The sequence below is a fragment of the Solanum verrucosum genome, unplaced genomic scaffold (genome assembly GCF_900185275.1).
Source record: "Solanum verrucosum unplaced genomic scaffold, falcon-dt-bn FXZP01000034.1, whole genome shotgun sequence".
In the NCBI taxonomy this organism is placed as follows: domain Eukaryota; kingdom Viridiplantae; phylum Streptophyta; class Magnoliopsida; order Solanales; family Solanaceae; genus Solanum; species Solanum verrucosum.
In genome coordinates, this window is record NW_026019959.1 from 493,627 (window position 1) to 514,348 (window position 20,722).

The window sequence follows — 20,722 nt, forward strand, 5'->3', positions numbered from 1 at the left end:
TACACACTCTCTTATCTCGTTATCAACATACACCAAAATGGATAGGCATTATATATGATTTTGTTTATTCACCACAACAATCCCTTCAGTCTCATTCAACAATGGCTTCCACAGCTACGCCTTCTACTCTCACTCTTTCCTCTATTTTCTCACAAGAACTCAACCCCAATTCTCTAATTTTCAAATCAAAGCCTCTTCTTTTCACAACCCACAAATCTTTTTCTCTGCACACATTAAGCCTCCAGTACAAAGAGAGGAAGAATGGACCTCTTGTTGTTGCTGCTATGGCTGCTGAAGCTGAGGTTGAAGAGGATGTAGAACAGGAAGGTGAAGAAGGTGGAGAAGGGGCTGTTGCTGTTTTAATTCCACCGTCTAAGCCTAAGAAAGGCAAGGCTGCATTGCCCTTGAAGAGGGATAGAGTATGTTGAAGAACCCATCTTTTTATTGTTGATTTGGTGGATTTTTAGATATGAAAGATGGGGTTTTTTTCGTTGTGTGATATGTGGGGTTTGCTTAATTTTTGTGTTTTGAGATGATATTAGCATGAAAATAGCTTTCTTGCCCCTAAAGTGGATATAGTATGTGGAAAATCTCCATTTTTTTTTTTAAATTTTATGGATGTTAGATGAAAGATGAGTTTTTGTTGGTTTGTATGATATGTAGAAACAACTATGTGTTTTTTTTTCTTGAGCTCCCGGAAACAGCCTCTCTACCTCTCTCTACACTTGGCAGAGCCCACTTTGAAGGACTACACTGGGTATGTTGGTGTTGATGATTAATATTGTGGTGATATTACCATGTACATAACTTTTTTGCCCCTAAAGAGGATAGTTATGTAGAAACTCTTCATTTCTTATTAATTTTGTGAATGTTAGATGAAAGATAGGTCTTTGTTGGTTTGTATGATATGTGGGTTTTGCTTAAGTTCTTAATTTATTAATCTTTGTGGTGAGATTACTATCAGTATGATCTGTTTTGGAATTTCTTGGTTCATTTTTATGGGTGAACTTGTCTGAATTTGTTTGCTTGTGTAAAATTTGGTCACTACTGATTAACCACCGAAGGTCTGTTTTGTATGATGATGAGATAATTCAGTAGTTCATTAATCTTTGTGGTGAGATTACTATCAGTATGATCTGTTTTGGAATTTCTTGGTTCATTTTTATGGGTGAACTTGTCTGAATTTGTTTGCTTGTGTAAAATTTGGTCACTACTGATTAACCACCGAAGGTCTGTTTTGTATGATGATGAGATAATTCAGTAGTTCATTATAATAGTAGGTGATTTCTAGCAGCTCTAAGCCTTGTTGGACTGAGTGGGAAGTAGCAGGTCGTTGGTGGATTAATCCTGTTGCATGAGCTTGCTGGGACACCATCCTTATAAAAAAGATTATAATTATACCGGGAATTATGAAATGGAATTTAATAATACGTTAATTACAATTTCTAAGCAAGGGAAAAGAAATAATATTAAGCTAAGATTGTATCTGTATTGTGGTTGGCGAGTCACGTCACAATTACCTAGTCTTACACTGTCATTTCAAAGGAAGCTAGTTTTTATATGCTTGCAGTTATTGGCAAGTTATGAAGCAAGCATTTCCATTGCCTGTACTTTCCTGTTTGTATTGGGGGGACACGTTTTTTTTCTTCCTGTTTAATGTAAACTACCTTCCTCCTACCCAAACATGTGAGGATTCAGAATCTTAAGTTACTTGGTGTAATACTAATAAAATGTGGAGTCTTTTTAAAAGTGGAATCACGGTGGCAAAGATCAATCAGGAACGGTGAACAATCAATTTTGATGCAGCAAATGTTAGACCTTGTGTAGTGGGATTGAATTAGACCATTTGAACTCTCTCATGTGATCCTTGTCCTCATAATAAGACATCTGAGGAAATATGCTGTCCGGAGATTAAACATTTCACATAATTCTGCGTGTGCTTGTTCCTTTGACCAGTAATGGATGTCACTGTAAAGGTGAAGAATTTTGCACTTTGGAGATGCTAGTTCTGGAAGATCATCTCTATTGATTTTCAAACTACATTTCTGAGATGCTTTTCCTGTAGCTGTTACGTCAATCATCAAACTTCTCTGTTTCTTTCTCTATCTCATTTACCCGTTGCTCCATCTATTTTCTCATAAGTTGGTTACTTCTTTTTCCATGATAATTAGACGCGGTCTAAGAGGTTCTTGGAGATTCAGAAATTAAGAGAAATCAAGAAAGAGTATGACTTGAAAACGGCTATAGAACTGCTCAAACAAACAGCTAGCTCAAAGTTTGTTGAAACCGCTGAAGCTCATTTCCGGCTCAATATTGACCCAAAATACAACGATCAGCAGCTTAGGGCAACTGTAAGTTTTCAAAGATTTCATTAATCTTCATTATGTACTTCGAAGTTTATATCGAGTGTTTACTGGATAGTATCTCTAATTGTGGTGACTTCTCTATTTCAGGTTAACTTGCCCAAGGGAACAGGTCAAACTGTTAAAGTGGCTGTCCTTACCCAAGGTATTCCTTAAGATATATTTTGTGTGAATCGATCATGATTGTATGCCAAATAACCAAGGGAAGTAGATTCCTTAATAATTGGTCTGTTAAACTCCTTTCATTGCTTGTAGAAAATAGTCATTTTTATTTTGTATTAATAAAATGTCATTTAACAAAATTGTACATGTGATACAAGTAACTGGGCGTATAATGTGGAAATGGTCTGCAAATTAGAATATCATATATGGTTGTCATCCCAAATTAGGCTTGGTTAATCAGATTGTCTAGTGAACTTATAGCTTGCATCCTACTTCTTTTAACACACCCCAAAGAAAAAGGAGTAACTTTTGGAGTTACTCTTTTTTCTATAAACAAACGATCCTCATATGGATCTTCCTTTTTAGGGTGATTGTTTATCTAGTTTTTGTAACACTATCTATTGAATGCACTATTCTAGGATCTTTTTGTATTTGGGATGTGGTCACAATGGTAAATTTTTTAATGTTTTGGTCTTGAATTTTTTTTTTTTGGAACTTTAGTCACTATTTTGGTATGCTAATTGTGTTGCAGCTAAAATTCTACAGGTGAAAAGTTCGATGAAGCGAAAAATGCAGGAGCTGATATAGTGGGTGGGGAGGATTTGATAGAACAGATAAAGGGAGGATTTATGGAGTTTGACAAATTGATTGCAACACCAGATATGATGCCTAAGGTGTTTCTATGTTCTTTGCTAATAAAAATGTCTGACTTGCCTTTGATGTTCAATTTGATCTCCTTTTTCATTTTTATATTCTCTTCGACAACCAGTCTATGAACTTCTGTCTCTTGGTTTTAAGAATCTCATATTGAAGTTTGCAATAGGCAAAGAGTGACTGTCTGTCTTAAATAATTCAGCATATCTCACTCCTAAAGTTTTTGTGCATGCATTTGGCCTTGTCAACCTGAGTATGTAACTTAACAATGCGTAGCTTGCTCTGAACCAACTCACATGGAAAAGCTCTAGCTGTCCTCTCCTTTTCTTCTGAAAATACTTCACAGCTAAAATAATGATTTGGTTGAATGAAACATATTTTGTTAAATTCTATCACTCACATCAGAGTCTTTCTCTGTCATTCAATGTACACATGTTCATACATTTTACTAGGTTGGTGCTCTTAAACTTCCTCGACCTCAAAATCTGGCTAGTCAGCATCTGCATATTTTCTAATCAAGCCTTCTTTCTGAAAAAGTTAAATCATAAAATTCCGTTGTCACATTGTGCATGAGTTTTCCATTCTTCATGTGCCATTTCTTGGAACATCTTCCGCATTGTATATTTGTGGATTTGGTCCATCTTGCTTTATCATAAATCTAATGCTGCAGGACTGATGGCAATATTAAGCCTAGCTTAAGCTGAGTGATTAATCGCAGAGGCTCCCCTCCCCCTCTTTCCATTTTAAGGCTCACTGACAGCTGATTTTAAAAAATTGGACCTCTTTAAGTGACTTTTGTCTAGAAATTAGTTTTATTAGCACCTGAACAAGTATCTGTGGCTGGTTTTACGTCATTCTTTTGTGAATTCATATTGATACATTCTCTACTATTTGCTGCAGGTTGCTAGCTTAGGTAGGGTCCTTGGTCCTAGAGGACTCATGCCAAACCCAAAAGCTGGTACTGTCACTACAAATATACCTCAGGTAAAGTGTCAAATATTTTCTTCTTGTGAAAAAGTTTAATCAAAATACTCTCTTTCTTATGCTCTTATGTGTAATGGTGGAATCCCTAGATCTTTATATTGAATGGGAAACCACTCCATACATATCCTAGTTTGGAAGTTATTCAGAGTTTAGCAAATGTGAAACAATGTAATTAACAAGTAGGCAGTGATGATTTATTTACAGGACTATTTCCTGCTCCTCGAAAATGTATTGAAGTATGTAAACTTTTTGTACTTCTTCCAGGCTATTGAGGAATTCAAAAAGGGTAAAGTAGAATACCGAGCAGATAAAACTGGAATTGTTCACTTGCCATTTGGAAAAGCAAATTTCTCGGAAGAAGATCTTATCATAAACTTCATTGCAGCAGTGGTAAGTTTTATTGTTAGCTTCTATTTCTTACACTTTGTTCCAGAATAGTTTGAATATACCAACAACAACATACCCAGTAAAATTCCAAAGTGAGGTCTGGGGAGGGTAGAATGTATACAGTCCTTACAACTACCTCATGGAGGTAGAGAGGCTGGTAGAAGCCGTTCAAAATTAATTCAACTGCATTTCTTTGAATGACAGAAATCAGTGGAAGCAAACAAGCCATCAGGTGCCAAAGGAGTGTATTGGAAGAGTGCACATGTATGCTCGTCGATGGGGCCATCCATTCGGTTAAATGTAAGGGAGATGCTGGAGTACAAGCTTCCGAATGCTTAATTGAGCAAGACATGTATATTGTATCTTCTATCATCTACCTAAGTTTCTTCGGCGCCTTATCTGAGCTTCCATTTTGTGAGGGTTAGGATACAAAGTAGGTGGAGTTTGAAAGGAGATCCAAACTTCATATTGTCAATATCAGTGTGGAAGCATTCGTAGGCACAGTTGGTAAAAGAATAATTTTGTTTGATATTGTCAATGTTTATGTTCAGTTTAATTCTTACTAGGTGCTAATGTACATTATGCTTCGATTTGCTAAAAAAGGGAGCTAATTCAAATTTCAGAAGTTTTCTATGCTGCAAGATTCTCTAATTTGTGTTCATATCTTGAGATTGTGCCAACAACTGATGCGGCTGAATAAACCTGTCAGTTCTAGTATTTTTCTTTACTTTACTACTACTGTAGAAAAGGGTCATACGCATGTCCCAATGGGGTGGTCTTTAATTTTTTTGGATAATTTCTGTCCTTCCTCACTTACAATAACAAAAAGTGGTCGAAAATACTCTAAACATCGAAAAAATAAAATAAAATAAAATATTTGTATCGTAAAACAATTTATGTCTCTTATTCCTAAAGAACGAAGCATAAGTTCAATTCATAATTCATAAGTAAGGCCTTATAAAACATAAACTTAGTTCTTATAAAATTTTACGCATAAAGACATAAGTTTAGTTTCAAAATGTTATATCTTAAATCTTAAGAAGTTCATAACTTATGAGTTATGACTTACAAGACATAACTTAGTTTCTATGGAATTTATGTTAATAGAGGAATAAGTTCAGTCTTAAAACCCACAAAGTTATGCCTTAAGAGACATACTTTATTCCTACAAGACAAAAGTTTTCTAAGCTTATACCTTACGAATTAGATATGTCGAATAAGACAAAAAATCTCCAAAATTAGGTCATAATTAAAGATACTTTGATCCATATATTTCATTAAATAAGCGATATGGACAAAAGTTAAAAGATCACTAATTTAAGGATAAAAATTAAAGATCATCAATCCGCAACAAAACTTAGAAAGAAAAAGTCAAGACTATTTTCTGGTCCATATGAGACAATATATCCCAATCACATAATCAACCCAATTTGGAGCCACACAGTTGGTGAGCTCTCTCCCTTCCAGTTTGTAATTGGAGGCCTATCATCCTCTTTCCCTTTCCAACTTTTAAAGAAGAGATTTAAGGGTCAACCTCAATTGATGAGTACTCTCCCTTTCCACATTATAGGTGTTATTATTCAAATTTCATTATATATTTTCTTTCGTACGATCAAAAATAGTTATCTATTGGAGAAATATAAGCATGGACACTCGACTTTTTTCCTACTTCTCCTTCACAACCCCTCTTTTCATTTGCCCTTACCTTACCTTACTCCGATAATTGGAAAGTTATTAATCGCTTGAAAATATAAAAACAAAAAAAACAGAAGTACCAAAATAAAAAAGGATCCGATGCACTTGTGATTAAATTATCTTCAACAAAAGAATTTAAAGGCAGAAAACTATGATTTGAGGAATATTTTATATGTAATTTAAAGAAAAATGACTGATAGTGTTTTAGTGCCGGCAAAATGAGCTCATATTTTGGTAACTCTCCCAACCCGTCCATATTTTAATGGGTTGGGTGAGTGACTTTTTACATGCGTAAAATATGGGTTGATATCCATATTCAATCCATAAAAATATGGGTAAACTATGGGTAAAATATGGATTAGCCAAATGGGTTAAGCTTCTAACCTTTATTCACTCAAAATTCATGATATCACTAAAAAAATTTCTAACTTCTCTTCCTTTTTATGTTCTTCTATAAAACTAATTATTTTTCTCTATAATTGAAAAGGTGAAGTCTTTGGCCCTCCAAAAATATATATTTTAAATGTACATTTCTTTTGTTAATTATAATTATATTTTTGTATTTGTTTAATTTTATATTGAATGATAAATAATAGTGTAAAATAAACAAATCATGTATTAGTATTGACATTGCTTAAGCCTTAAAGTGCATTAAGCATGTTTTAGTCCTAAAATGCAACTATTCATTTACTTTGAAATTAAATTAAAAATATTTTCCCCTTGTTATTACATATATTTATTTTATATTGAAAAGTTAGGATTTTTTTCTTTTGACTTTTATGACACAATAAAACTAAATAAAGCATTTTCAACATTTTATATGGGTAAACTAGTATTTTACCCAATCCATTTGTTAGCCAATCCATTTTTATCCATACCAAATATGAGCGGGTTGAATTATTACCCATTTTATGTTGACCCATTTTCAACCCATCCAAATTTGACTCAACCCGCCCATTTGTCACCGATAATGTGTTTGCATAATGCAATTAAAAGTATTATTGAGAATGTGGTTGCTTTTCCATAATTGTTAAAAGGGAATTGATTTAACAGACGCGAATCTAGGGTCTTTGTCTCTAAATATAAAATTAACAATTTGAGGGTCTTGCTATAGTCTAGTTCTATTTTTGAGGAGTAAAAAAATAATAATACTTTCCTTTAGTTATATACTTCATAGACAAATATATACTACAAGATAAGCCACCTCATGAGTCTTCACAAAGGTCTTATTTTTCTTACAAAATTCACTAAGGTCTTATTATTACTCCCTTCCTTTTATATTACTCGATCCTGATCTGACACATTCGTTAAGAAATTTTTTTACTAAACTAACCTTGTTAATCATGTTTTGGAACTCTAAATTTGATAACTATTAATTTGCTAAAATGAACAAGTAAAATGAAACATATATACAAATCAAATTAAGTAAAACGGAGGGAGTATTACTTTTATAATGAGGAGGCCTTACGAAAAGTATTTGTTAAATCATCCTCATAGTAGCACCAAAAACCTTTACAACCATGCATATTCAAAGAAAGGGAAAAATAAGAATAAAGTAAAGCCTGGCAAAAAGAGAGAACAATAATATAACATTTTTAAAAAGAAGGATGGATAAAAGTATGCAATATGTCTGCTTAATAAAACAAAGGGAAAAGGCTCAAATATGCCATCGAATTTTTAGAAAAGGCTCATTTATGCCATCCGTTAAAAGTTTGGCTCATCTATGACATTACCGTTTAAGAAAAGGCTCATTCATGCCATTATTTTTTAACGGTGGTTTTGCAAAACCATTTTTTACACGTGGCCAATTATAATTCGGCCACGTCATTATTTTTTTCAGAATTTTGATTTTTTATTATAAAAAAATAATGACGTGGCCGAATTATAATTGGCCACGTGTAAAAAATGGTTTTGCAAAAAATGTTTGTTCAGAATTTTGATTTTTTATTATAAAAATAATAATGACGTGGCCGAATTATAATTGGCCACGTGTAAAAAATGATTTTGCAAAACCACCATTAAAAAATAATGGCATGAATGAGCCTTTTTTTAAACGGTAATGGCATAGATGAGCCAAACTTTTAACGGATGGCATAAATGAGCCTTTTCTGAAAGTTTTCCCTAAAACAAAAGGTACAAGTTGTTGGCCAATGTGCTAGTTATATATTTGCAATTTGCAACAATTGATACTTAAAAAAGACCTGCCATAGGCCAACAGCTCAAATTTCAAAGGTATTTTTATCCTTTGACAGAATTTTATAATGAAAAGGACAAATGCACCATGTGCTCAAATTATATTATCTACTTGAAGAAAATGGCCATAGGCCAATGTTGTCTTTGATATTCTGTATTATAAAAAGGAGGCTCATCTATACTTGGTAGACACAAATTACATAGATAGCAATGGTAATGTCTAGTTTCCCACCTCTTCTCTTGTTATCATGGTTTCTTTTTGCTCATTTCTTTTGGTTAGTAGTCATAGCAGAGAGATCTACTTATATTGTCCATTTGGACAAGTCTTTAATGCCTAACATGTTTGCTAGTCACCATCACTGGCATTCTGCTACAATTGAATCAATCAAGATTGAGAATCCTGCTTTACTTAATAGCCACCATCCTGTTCCAAAGCTTCTATATTCTTATGACAATGTATTTCATGGCTTCAGTGCTGTTTTGTCTAAAGATGAGCTAGAAGTTCTCAAGGAGTCCACAGGCTTCATTTCAGCTTATAAAGATAGATCTGTTGAAGCGCACACAACACACACCTCCGAGTATCTTAAGCTCAATCCTTCCTCTGGTCTGTGGCCAGCTTCTGGTTTTGGCCAAGATGTGGTCATTGGTGTTCTTGACTCTGGTGTCTGGCCGGAATCTGCCAGTTTCAGAGATGATGGGATGACTGAGATACCCAAAAAATGGAAGGGAATTTGTAGGCCAGGCATGGAGTTTAATACTTCATTGTGTAACAAGAAACTCATTGGGGCCAATTACTTCAATAAAGGGCTATTGGCTAGTAATCCTGATGTGAACATTTCCATGAATTCTGCAAGGGACACTGGAGGTCATGGCACCCATGTTGCCTCCATTGCTGCTGGTAATTTTGTCAAAGGAGCATCATATTTCGGATATGCTCCGGGAACAGCAAAAGGGGTTGCACCGCGAGCTAGGCTTGCTGTGTATAAATTCAGCTTTGATGAAGGGAATGTTGCTTCTGATTTGATTGCAGCTATGGACCAAGCGGTTGCAGATGGTGTTGACATGATATGCATTTCTTATGGTTGGCGCTTTATTCCTTTATATGAAGATACTATTGCAATAGCTGCTTTTGGTGCCATGGCCAAGGGCGTGTTGGTTTCTGCATCAGCAGGAAACCTTGGTCCTGGTATGGGAAGTTTAAACAACGGAGTACCGTGGATCTTCACAGTGGCGTCAGGTCATACTGACCGTTGGTTTTCAGGGACTCTGACCCTGGGAAATGGTCTAAAGATAAGGGGATGGAGCTTGTTTCCAGCGAGAGCTATTATTGATGATTGGCCTGTAATTTACAACAAGACAGTGTCTGCTTGTGATTCAGCTGAAGTATTAGCTCAACTACCGGATGCTGGACGTAGCATCATCATTTGTCGGAAGAGCGCAGATGCAGAAGAAGTCTCTAGCCAAATGAGATCTGTTGCAGAGGCTAGACTTGGAGCAGCCATCTTTATTTCCAATGATCCAGCAGTATTAAGGTCCATTGAATTTCCAAATCCTGGAGTTGTTATAACCCCCAAGGAAGGGAAACAGGTTCTCAGTTATATTTCAACTACTCCTGAACCCAAGGCCAGCATTAGTTTCCTGGAAACGCATTTGGACTTAAAGCCTGCTCCAGTTGTTTCTGCATCCTCAGCTAGAGGCCCTTCTCGAAGCTACTTGAGAGTGTCAAAGCCAGACATATTAGCACCAGGAGTGTTAATTCTAGCCGCCTGGCCATCTAATATTATGGCAGCGACGATTGGTACCAATATAGAATTGGCAACTGATTACCTTCTTGAATCAGGCACATCCATGGCTGCTCCTCACATTGCTGGAATAGCTGCATTGGTTAAAGGTGCACATCCTGAATGGAGTCCTTCAGCTATTCGTTCCGCCATGATGACCACCGCTAACCCATTGGATAATACTCAAAAACCAATAAGAAAATCTGAGGATAACAAACCTGCTACATCACTAGATATGGGAGCTGGACATGTTGATCCTAACCGGGCTCTTGATCCAGGCCTTATATATGATACTACTCCACAAGATTATGTTAATCTTCTTTGTTCTTTGAATTTCACAGAGGAGCAGTTCAAAACAATTGCAAGATCATCAGCTAACCACAACTGCTCAAATCCATCCTCGGATATCAATTACCCATCATTTATTACTTTTTTTAGCCCAGAAGGAAACTTCACTTTTTTGGAGCAGAAATTCAGGAGGACTGTGACAAATGTTGGGAGTGCTGCAGCTAAGTATAGGGTGAAGGTGAAAGCACCAAGGAATTCAAAGATTTCTGTGTCACCGCAAACATTGGTTTTTAAGAAGAAAAATCAGAAGCTGAGCTACAGTTTGACCATTCGCTACAAAGACGATGCAAAACAAGAAGTCCAATCTGGTTCAATCACATGGGTGGAAGAGAATGGAAATCATACAGTACGGAGTCCTATTGTAATATCTCCAGAGATAGAGACCTGGTAGTGAAGCTCTTTTGCAATTTCTAAGTTTGTAACTGTGAAAAGGATTCCATCTGAAATAGCTGGATACCTGCCGGTAAAGCATGCGTACTTTGAAGTTATTGTTGAAATATAATAATTTGCTAAAACATAAGATGACTTGTGGTAAAAGTACTCATTACTAGAAAAGTACTCATTACAACCATGCATATTCAAATATAGGGAAAAATTAGAATAAAGTAAAGCCAGTAAGAGAACAACAATTAAAATTTAAAGGAGGATGGATAAAAGTATGTAATATCTCTGCTTAATAAATAAATTATATTTTTCACCCAAGGGTGTGGGTTAGTGGTCAATAAAGTAGTTGAGATTCATGAGGTCTCAGGTCCTATTCCCAACAGAGACAAAAAACACTAGGTGATTCTTCCCATATGTCTTAGCCATGGTGGATAGAGTTACTTGGTACCCGTTGTTGGTGGGGGATGGCAGATATCACGTGTTAATAGTCAACGTTCGCGAAAGTTGGCACGGACATCACGGTCATCAGAAAAAAAAAATCTGCTTAATAAAACAAAAGGTACCAAGTTGTTGGCCAATGTGCTTGTTATATATATGCAATTTGCACTAATTTATACTATAAAACCCCATTGGCCAATAGCTCAGACTTCAAAGGTATTTTTATTCTTTTGACAGAATTTATATTGAAAAGGACCAGTGCACCATGTGCTCAAAGTATATTATCTACATGAAGAAAATGGCCATGGGCCAATGGTTTCTTTGAGCTTCTGTGTTATAAAAGGAGCCTCATCTATACTTGGTAGACACAAATTACATAGATAACAATGGAAATGGCTAGTTTCCTACCTCTTCTGTGGTTATCTTGGCTTCTTTTTGCTCATTTCTTTTGTTTAGTAGTCATAGCAGAGAGATCTACTTATATTGTCCATTTGGACAAGTCTTAAATGCCTAAGGTGTTCGCTACTCACCATCACTGGCATTCTTCTACAATTGAATCCATAAAGATTCCAACTCCTGCTTTACTTAATAGCTGCCATCCTGTTCCAAAGCTTCTCTATTCTTATACAATGTATTTCATGGCTTCAGTGCTGTTTTGTCTAAAGATGAGCTAGAAGCTCTCAAGATAGGTCTGTTGAAGCTCACACAACACACACCTCCGAGTTTCTTAAGCTCAATCCTTCCTCTGGTCTGTGTCCAGCTTCCGGTTTTGGCCAAGATGTGGTCATTGGTGTTCTTGACTCTGGCGTCTGGCCCGAATCGCCAGTTTCAGAGATGATGGGATGCCTGAGATACCCAAAAAATGGAAGGGAATATGTTGGTCAGGCATGGAGTTTAATACTTCATTGTGTAACAAGAAACTCATTGGGGCCAATAATTACTTCAATAAAGGGCTATTGGCTAGTAATCCTGATGTGAATATTTCCATGAAAAGGTTTCTGTCTGAAATAGCCGGATACCTGCCGGTAAAGCATGCGTACTTTGAAGTTATTGTTGAAATATAATATTTCGCTAAAACTTTAAAGCATGACTTGTGCCGATAATGTATTGTGGGCTGGTAAGTACTCGTTACTAGTTGTTTCTTTTTAAGCCAAAGAAAAGTGCCACCACCAAAGAGGTCTTTTTAAATAGAGCAGCTTCAAGAATACAGATAGGGCAATTCCTTCACAAACTGGTTTGCTGGAATTCAATACTTGACTGCTGATGAATAAGATGAATTCTTTATGATAATCAAGCTTCTTATAGGCATGGAGTGTATTGGAACAGCTGAAGGAAAAAAAATAGAACTGCCACATCCATTTCAATTGTAGTACTGTACATCAGGTTTCCATATTGAAATGAAGTCCGGACTCGAATAGAGATGTTCACACTAATGTGTCCTAACTCTATGATATTGTTATGCAGATATCATAAAAAAGACTAGTACATCCACTAGTTGACATCGGGACTAGGGAGAACCATTTAGTGATGACTGTATTAAAGTATTCATAAGTAGTACAACTGAAACTTCTAAATTGACTAGTTGTAAAAAAAAACCTAGACAGTGGCTATGGAAGAACGGATTGTCTCGAACCCGAAACAAGGTATCAAATGTGGTTCTCAAATCCTCCTAAAAATAGGATATATGCAGCCTGGGGAAGTCTTTCACCAGGAATTTGGCTCTGAGTAATGTGGGCGTTTTTTCTTTTTATGATGACGGTGGTGTCCTTCCACTGGCTACCTCCCACTATAGCATAGTTACTGGGTAACTGTCCGCACCAAGGCTTAGGTAGATGGACTAATATGAACGTTAGCACATATTGATCAGAGTTTTTCCTCAGCCTAACCAAAGAATATAAGTTATGCATATGGAAGTCTTCACCAAAGAAGTTGGTCCTTGGTAGTATAGGCATAAGCGCATAAGCAAACCTTTTGATCTATGTGCAAAGAAATCTTTAGACGAGTAATTTGAGAAGTTACCTGGAGTCATTCAGCTTTTGGAAATAGCTACACTTTCAGCAGGAATCACCATATATCAACTATTTCTAGGGGAGAAAAGGAAAGAGCAATTTAGATAAATAGACTAAATTTTAGATTTTGTGATCAATAATCTGCCTAATAGAAAAAGATTAGATGACTAATTTTCCCTATCAACAATAGATAAGCATAAAGAACATAAATATCTGAAAGCTTCCTTCTTTGAACAAGAAAAAATTATAGAGGCAGTCAAAAGCATCTGACTACTGCTTACCAGTTTGATGATCCCTTTGTCTAAAATATTTGGTAGTCACCATCATCAGTATTCCTCCACCATTTATCCCATCGAGATTTTAGCCCAACTTCACTAATTGGAAATCCAGCTCCAAAGCTCCACTGTTCTTTTGAAAATGTCTTTGATGGGATCAGTGTTGTTTTGTCCAAAGATTAGCTCAAGCTCTAAATATGTCCCGGTTCCATTTCAGCTTATATAATAGAACTGACTGATGCTTTAAATAGCTACCGGGGAATCATCGTAGTTTTGAACAGCATAACTTATCAAAGGAAAGGTTGCCTACCATTTAACTCAGAACAACATATAGTTTTCTAATTCTCATCATAACTCAACTAAACCAATATAAATTAATCAAAACTATAGCTGGATCAGCTTGCTACCCTTTCCCGACTACCTTTGAAATCCTTTTGGTACGATACATGTATATACAAAGTTAAAATGCTTAAACAATATCAAAGGGCTTTGCTATTTATATTTGCTTCCTGTATTATGTGCATTTGGAAATTTTCCTCAATATCAACCTTCAGCATAAATCATATTGTAGCTCCTATCAGATATAGGTACATACAAAGAACAAGTTTTCAACAAGTATAAATTTTGCACAATCAAGAGATTTTGAAGCCATACTTCTTTTGAATTAAACAAAATAAAGCACCGATAAAGAGTGTGCCAAAAAATCTAACCACTGTTATAGTTGAATTTTAAAAATAATTGTACAAACGATACTTGGTACCATAAAACTGGGAACCATTATCTATGTTTCTTCTTATTCTCGTGATCTTTGGATTCCAATCCAACGTGCAAAATCCACCCACCTGGTAAGAGAGGGATACAAATTTAGAAAATTAGAAGATAGAATAAACTTCCAAAGAAAAACCTTAGAGCGGAAAGAACTTGTACATCAATGATCCCAAAAAGGTATTGCCAGTTCGAAAAACGAAGCACAGTGCACCAAGCATGATCTTGTTCTTGTGTAGCAAGGGCTCCAATATTCGTTGTTCAATAACTCCAGCAAGGATTTGATACCTGATAAAGGAATAAAATATATAAATGAAATGGCATGGGCCTTCCAATTTTTTTTTTTTTGACATATAGAGCTCACGAGGGGGTGGGGGGTTATGTTTTTGCAGTTACTAGCTTCTTCCTTGGCTTCAAGAGATTACTCTATATTGCATTCATTTCCTTCTGTGGTTTTCTATGACCTAACTACTTATGAATACATCACAATTCGAAAGGGGAAAGTCTAGGTACATATAGGTTATACGTTGTTATCAAACTAAAACGTCATGGATGAATTTCAATGAATTACGGAGAAAATTTGCATAGATCATTCACAATCTGTCCTCCATAATAAAAAGGATACGAGATTCCAGACTTTTATATGCTGTAATGCTATTAAAAACACAGTAAGATGACAAAACCTCATTATTGTAAAATCTAAAAACACTTTGTATATGCTTGACATTGTAAACAGACTCAAATTCTTCTCAAGAAGTTTTTTAAACTAGGTTTAGCCACATAAACTTTATAGCAAACACTACACAGCAAGCTTATGAGCCTTATATAGTGTACTGGTGAATCTAGGAGCTCCATCCAAAGAAAGGTCATCTGTAAAATGACCAAACAGGGATATCTCATAAGAAGATAGTGAAACGGAAGAGTAGATGTATGAAAGAAGATGATAAAGATGTTCAATTAGAAAAAGTAGCTGTTTTAGGGCAAGAGAACTGGCAGCAACAGAAGAAATTGTTGTTTCGTACTATAGATGAATAATCTTGAGCTGTATTGATGGGGTAAAAACAGTGAAATTCTCCTAGTACTTCTCCATACTAAGAGATGGAAGAAGCTGATCATTATTTTGGATGACAGTAGTTCTTGAAAATGTGAAATACCTAAGGTTGCTTGAGAATGCCATGTAAACACCATAGGCAGCACTGCTAGACAGAACAGGTAGATTCTCAGCTTCACCAGCAAAGGTTTTATCAATAGCCTTCCGTGCGTTGATTAAAGTGTTTGTTACACCTGTACCAACCTGGAAATGAGGAAAAATGAATTAACAAAATACATCAAAGGTACAGCACTCTAGCTGACACTAAGCAAGCTACAGAATAGTTGAGAAATGACCACTGCGCTAAATACTCAGTTATTTACGAGGGAAGAAGTACAGTAGATCACAAACAGAAGAATGCAAGAATGCATGCACATAATCCCAAAGAGAAGATTACGCGGACAAACTCTGGTGAGCACGTTTGTAGACATATATACAGATAAATAGATGGAGAGAAAGAGAGAGGCATTTATAAACATACAAGTTTCGGAGGAAATAAAATATCTAAAAACAATATTGACTTGTCATTTATGTTAAAAAACAGTATAAAAAAGGAATAGATAATGACATTCCACATGATATCGTTTAATGTACTACTTGAAAGAGACAGATATAGAATATCTGCTGTAAGTCTGTAACAGTGTTACTTGAAATTACACTTCTCCCATATCATGAATTAGGACTTGGTGGTAGCCATTTTCCTAATTATGAAACAGGAATCTGAAATAAGCCTCTTAAAATCAAATAAACACTTCAACAAAGATTAAGATGCTAGATAGGCTCAGTGTAATTAGTCAAATGACATGAAACACTTGAACAGAAGATTTAAAAAAATCTCAATTATGGTCCTAACTACAGGTGAAAGACAGCCTTTATGAATAAAGAGCCAGTTTCAGAAACAGCCCCTCTACCTCCACGAGTTAGTGGTAAGGTCTGCGTACACTCTACCCTCCCCATACTCACCTTAGTGGGATATCATTGGGTATGTTGTTGTTGTTGTTGTTTCGGTCCACTTAAATGTTGGCATTTTCTCAACTAGTGGGTATAGAGGAAGCAGATCTCAAATAGTTCTTGGTATAAATATTCCTAACAGTTGACCAAACCAAAAAAAACGAATATGATAACAGCATAATGAGTGAAAATTAGAGTACATCTTGTGAGTTCCACAATATTTTCTTGTCCACAAAGAAGAAAAGCTCTTCACAGACTTACCAGAGATGCACCTGAACCAACTGCAAATAGTTTGGCCCCATTTCTCTGCAGGACAAGTTATGAGTACATTAAGCTTCGTAAATACATATAACTTGCAGTAAAATATGATAAACATATTATAAATTTATCAAATATATTACCACTATGGCGCCTAGTCTCTGTAAAAGTGAATAGGAAGTACCAGACAACACAACCTGAGAACAGGATAAATGCAAAGTTCAGTCAGTTACTTGTATCGGGTAAGTAAAGGCCATCCCTTACCCCGCCAAAGGAAGAGCAAAGATTATGAAATAAAGATGTTTTAATTTCATTAATCATAAACCTGAAATGCATTGTCCGGACAGTTGTAGAAAAGTTTAGTAAGAGGCCCAGAGCCAATTGCCAGAGAAGGACGGAGACCGACAGTAGGAGCTGGGAGCCAGACTAGCATGAAATCAGCAACAATGGCCATCACCTGAGTAAAATACATGTCACGCCGAAGTCAAGTTTAGCATTTATAAGGAAATATTTACTTCTCCAGCACCAAAGAGCAGTGTCAGGAAAAGAAATTATGGCTTTCCATGATTGCCAAGAAAATTGAGGACAAAATTGTTCCCACAACCAACTGTACTAGATTTCATATCAGAATGCTTTCAGTTAGAAGTCAAGCACAAGCTGATTGTTCTTCAACAGACTACCTTATAATATGCTTAAGACGTGTTAAAATAGTCATCGTTGATATGTAAATGTGAAACAAACTTGTTCTGCAGCTCTAGCTAGATAAAAATGCTTATTTTGTTCACCCCTTTATTGTTTTACCATGTTGATTAGAGCTTTAACTGGTGCAACTTCAATACTGTATTAAATATGTTTCAGCCCCATTTATGGAAGAAATTGTACCACATCAGCACAGACAAAGTCCAGCTCCTTTGTGAAATTCTCTCTACGCTTCTCCAGCTCTGCAGCACTCTGAAACATAAACATGTAATTCAGCTATCCACATGACTGTTATATGTAACGAAACAAAGGTCGTTTTGCTACAAATGTTAAATGTCCCAACCTGACTAGTCATTACACTTCAAGTCAGTAGCATTCATGGAAATGGAGAAACACATACAAGAAATAAATATATACAGCTGCTAAATTGAAATATAATGCACAACTCAAACTGCATGAGAAATGGTAGATTTAATAGTTACTTTTACGTCTTTTCACGCAAACCATTTACACTACTAGCTCTCTGTTCTTTTTTGCCTTTTTCGATAAATTCACCCTTAATCTCATATTTTTCTGATAATAGCTAATATTAGTCTCTCCTTAGGACATAGTACATGATCTACTAATTCGAACTTCTTTTCCATTTCAAGTAACTCCAATTCGAAGAGGTCAATTAATTAGCATTGGAGAATGGAAATGTTACAACCTAATTATTCCATTCATTTCAAGGCTGAAGAGTAAATCTTCCTATGTATGTCGTTTGGTACGCGGGATAAGTTGAATAAATTTATACCGCAGCCAGACGCAGTCCCCCATATAAGTTAACTTCTAGAATCTAGCTAGAATGTTAATACAAAGAAATTAACCTTAGTAAAAATTCCAATGCCACACTCTATAGCAACTTTAGTTAAGAAAAGATCATCAGCCAGCAACCGTTCTCTAAATCCACCAAAGCTGAGCAGCCACCGGAGCACCGGTGACTTTTCGAGCTCCAAAAACCGGTGAATGACGGCCGGAGGTATTTTCCCGGCTTCAATTGCGGAAGCCAAGTCCTTAGGCAAGCTGTCTAATGTCCTTTCGGCTTCAGCCAAAGCCATTATTGCTTCTTTCTTGTTCCTTTCCCCTGCATTCCCGTCATCCTTCCCTCCTCCACCTCCTCCTCCGCCTCCGCCTCCGTCGCCGTCGATGTTTCCGCCTCCGTGGTGATTACTGAGAGTGGAGAATATGGGGAAGGAAGTACGAGGAGGGTTAAATTGGGCATTAAGTGAAAAAGTTGAAAAATTGATTGGGTAAGTGAGGGATGAGAAACAAAAAGTTGAAGATTGGTGGCGGCAGAGAGAGGTGGTAGAGAGGTAGGAGGTGGCCGTGGCGGTGGCGATGGCCGCCATTGGAGGTGGTGGAAGTTGTGGACTGTAATGACAGTTGACAGTTAGCTTCTTTTTTCTGCACTTTCTCTATTCTGATTTTTTTTTTTTAAAAAAAGGAGTAGAATACCTTAGGAGAATTTTCTGACACAAATAATTAATAACTCTCTGCAAACTTTATATGAGTAGTATATAATATAATTCTTTCTCTTAATAGTGAGTAATTTCCCTAGAATCACCCAGTTTTTCCGATTTTTCTCAAAATATACTTGACACAATGAATATATTCTCTCTCCTACTAGGATGTCATGTCACATTATTCCTTTTTATTACTCCTTCCGTCCACATTTAGTTGTCCATATTTCCTCTTTTAGTTGTCCCTATTTAGTTGTCCATTTTGACAAATCAAGAAAGGACAATAAATTTTTTCCTATTATACCCTTATTTAAATAAAGTTGTCATAAATAAAGGAAATAAACTTGTGAACTTCCCAACATTGATTAGTTATCTTGAGTTAACTTATTTTGGAATTGTAAATTGTACTATAAGGGTAAAATTGTAACTTCACTATGCTAATTATTGTTGTCTTAATCTGTGTACCATTTCTAAAGTGGACAACTAAATAGGGACGGAGGGAGTATTATTAACATTTTTAAAAAAAAATTTAGACAACCCATATATTATACCCAGTAAAAAAAAATACATAAGGAACTGTAATATGAGCTCCTCCGATTCTTCAAGAAAATATGTGGCTTCCTCCGGTTCTCAAGGAATAAATTAACGAATTTGCATAAGGAACTGTCTCCTGAGCCGTTGTATACCTTTGATGTTGATCAAAGAAATCGCCACAAGTTAAAATTCAAGTTTTCTTCTGATTCTTTTATTGTTGAAGTGTAAATTGTGAAATAATTTGAATACTTAACATGATATTGGAGTAATTTTCTTAAAATTTAGGGTTTTTTTGCTTGCTTGTTTTTGAATTAGATATTTCTAACATTGTTTGAATCTGCCTAAGCTTTGAACAAATGTTTATAGTTTGTGTAAAAATCTTTTTTTTACCATGAACAAGAAACCTTTGATTTTTTACCGTGAACAAGCAACATATGTTAGTTTGGCGTAAAAATCAATGTTCCTAATATCTAGTTTATCTCTAAATATCCAACTAAATTTATTGTTTCTTCATCAACTTCAAGGAACTAGTTTAATTTTTTCTTCGATAGCAAGACTAAATTTTTGTATGGATATAACGACAAATACTCGTAAATGAAACATAAGATAAAGATTTTCGCTATAAAATTGAAGTAACTAGATTTTCATAGAGAATGGATTAATGCTCTCTTATAGATACATTAAACAAGCTGTCATTTAAAGAATTAAAAATTTTTTATTTATAAATTAAAAAAATTTTATTTATAAATTAAAAAATGTGACATGGCATCCAGTAGGAGAGAGATAATATATTTTTTGTGTCAAGTACATTTTGAGGAAAATAGGCAAAATTGAGTGATATTATAGTCCTAAAACAAACATAAGTGATATTCCTAGGTAATTTCCCAAACATGGGTGACTATCGAGGGAAATTACTCCTTAATAGAGGGGTGTGCACTATTTGGATTAAACCGAAAAATCACATCAAATCAAACCAAATTCTAATTTGGATTGGTTTTTTGGATTTTTGGTTTGGTTTTGGATTTATAATTTACTTTGTTTGATTTTTTGGTTTCGAATTTAGAAAAATAAAATCCGAAAAATCGAAAAAACCAAATTATATTATATATATATATATATATATATATATATATATATATATATATATATATATATATAGGAATTAAGTTGGAGTTAACACTTTTGTCCCTTTTTAGTTATTTTTTGTGTTTGGACATCTATAATTGATATACTTTGAAGTATTGTGTTTTACA

The 20,722-nt window shown here is 35.3% G+C and overlaps 3 protein-coding genes across 3 annotated transcripts; 2 read left to right on the plus strand and 1 right to left on the minus strand.

Annotated features, from left to right (window-relative positions):
- The first annotated feature begins 40 nt into the window (after window positions 1-40).
- Window positions 41-5,183, plus strand: LOC125814824 (50S ribosomal protein L1, chloroplastic). The gene is made up of 7 exons (XM_049494264.1): window positions 41-419; window positions 2,172-2,351; window positions 2,454-2,508; window positions 3,072-3,199; window positions 4,080-4,163; window positions 4,428-4,553; window positions 4,755-5,183. The coding sequence occupies exons 1-7, from the start codon at window positions 102-104 to the stop codon at window positions 4,887-4,889; spliced, it is 1,026 nt and encodes a 341-aa protein (XP_049350221.1). The 5' UTR covers window positions 41-101; the 3' UTR covers window positions 4,890-5,183.
- Window positions 5,184-8,388: 3,205 nt separating this feature from the next.
- On the plus strand, window positions 8,389-11,087 carry LOC125814835 (subtilisin-like protease SBT3). The gene has a single exon (XM_049494278.1). It carries the CDS (start codon window positions 8,649-8,651, stop codon window positions 10,956-10,958), a length of 2,310 nt encoding a protein of 769 aa, XP_049350235.1. The 5' UTR covers window positions 8,389-8,648; the 3' UTR covers window positions 10,959-11,087.
- A 3,224-nt stretch (window positions 11,088-14,311) lies between these two features.
- Window positions 14,312-18,951, minus strand: LOC125814841 (protein RETICULATA-RELATED 4, chloroplastic-like). The gene is made up of 8 exons (XM_049494286.1): window positions 18,303-18,951; window positions 17,620-17,688; window positions 17,063-17,194; window positions 16,881-16,934; window positions 16,741-16,785; window positions 15,593-15,732; window positions 14,601-14,726; window positions 14,312-14,515 (listed from the first exon to the last, which is right to left on the minus strand). Exons 1-8 carry the CDS (start codon window positions 18,822-18,824, stop codon window positions 14,467-14,469), a joined length of 1,137 nt encoding a protein of 378 aa, XP_049350243.1. The 5' UTR covers window positions 18,825-18,951; the 3' UTR covers window positions 14,312-14,466.
- Between the last annotated feature and the right edge of the window lie 1,771 nt (window positions 18,952-20,722).

Excerpts from the sequence above, each read along its gene's own strand:
- LOC125814824 (XM_049494264.1), top strand. The coding sequence starts at position 102 with ATGGCTTCCACAGCTACGCCTTCTACTCTCACTCTTTCCTCTATTTTC. Across the intron at positions 3,200-4,079 it reads CACCAGATATGATGCCTAAG|GTTGCTAGCTTAGGTAGGGT; the intron begins GTGTTTCTATGT and ends TATTTGCTGCAG. Across the intron at positions 4,164-4,427 it reads TCACTACAAATATACCTCAG|GCTATTGAGGAATTCAAAAA; the intron begins GTAAAGTGTCAA and ends TACTTCTTCCAG.
- LOC125814835 (XM_049494278.1), top strand. The coding sequence starts at position 8,649 with ATGGTAATGTCTAGTTTCCCACCTCTTCTCTTGTTATCATGGTTTCTT.
- LOC125814841 (XM_049494286.1), bottom strand. The coding sequence starts at position 18,824 with ATGGCGGCCATCGCCACCGCCACGGCCACCTCCTACCTCTCTACCACC. Across the intron at positions 17,689-18,302 it reads GCATTGGAATTTTTACTAAG|AGTGCTGCAGAGCTGGAGAA; the intron begins GTTAATTTCTTT and ends TTTATGTTTCAG. Across the intron at positions 14,727-15,592 it reads GCATTCTCAAGCAACCTTAG|GTATCAAATCCTTGCTGGAG; the intron begins GTATTTCACATT and ends TTCCTTTATCAG.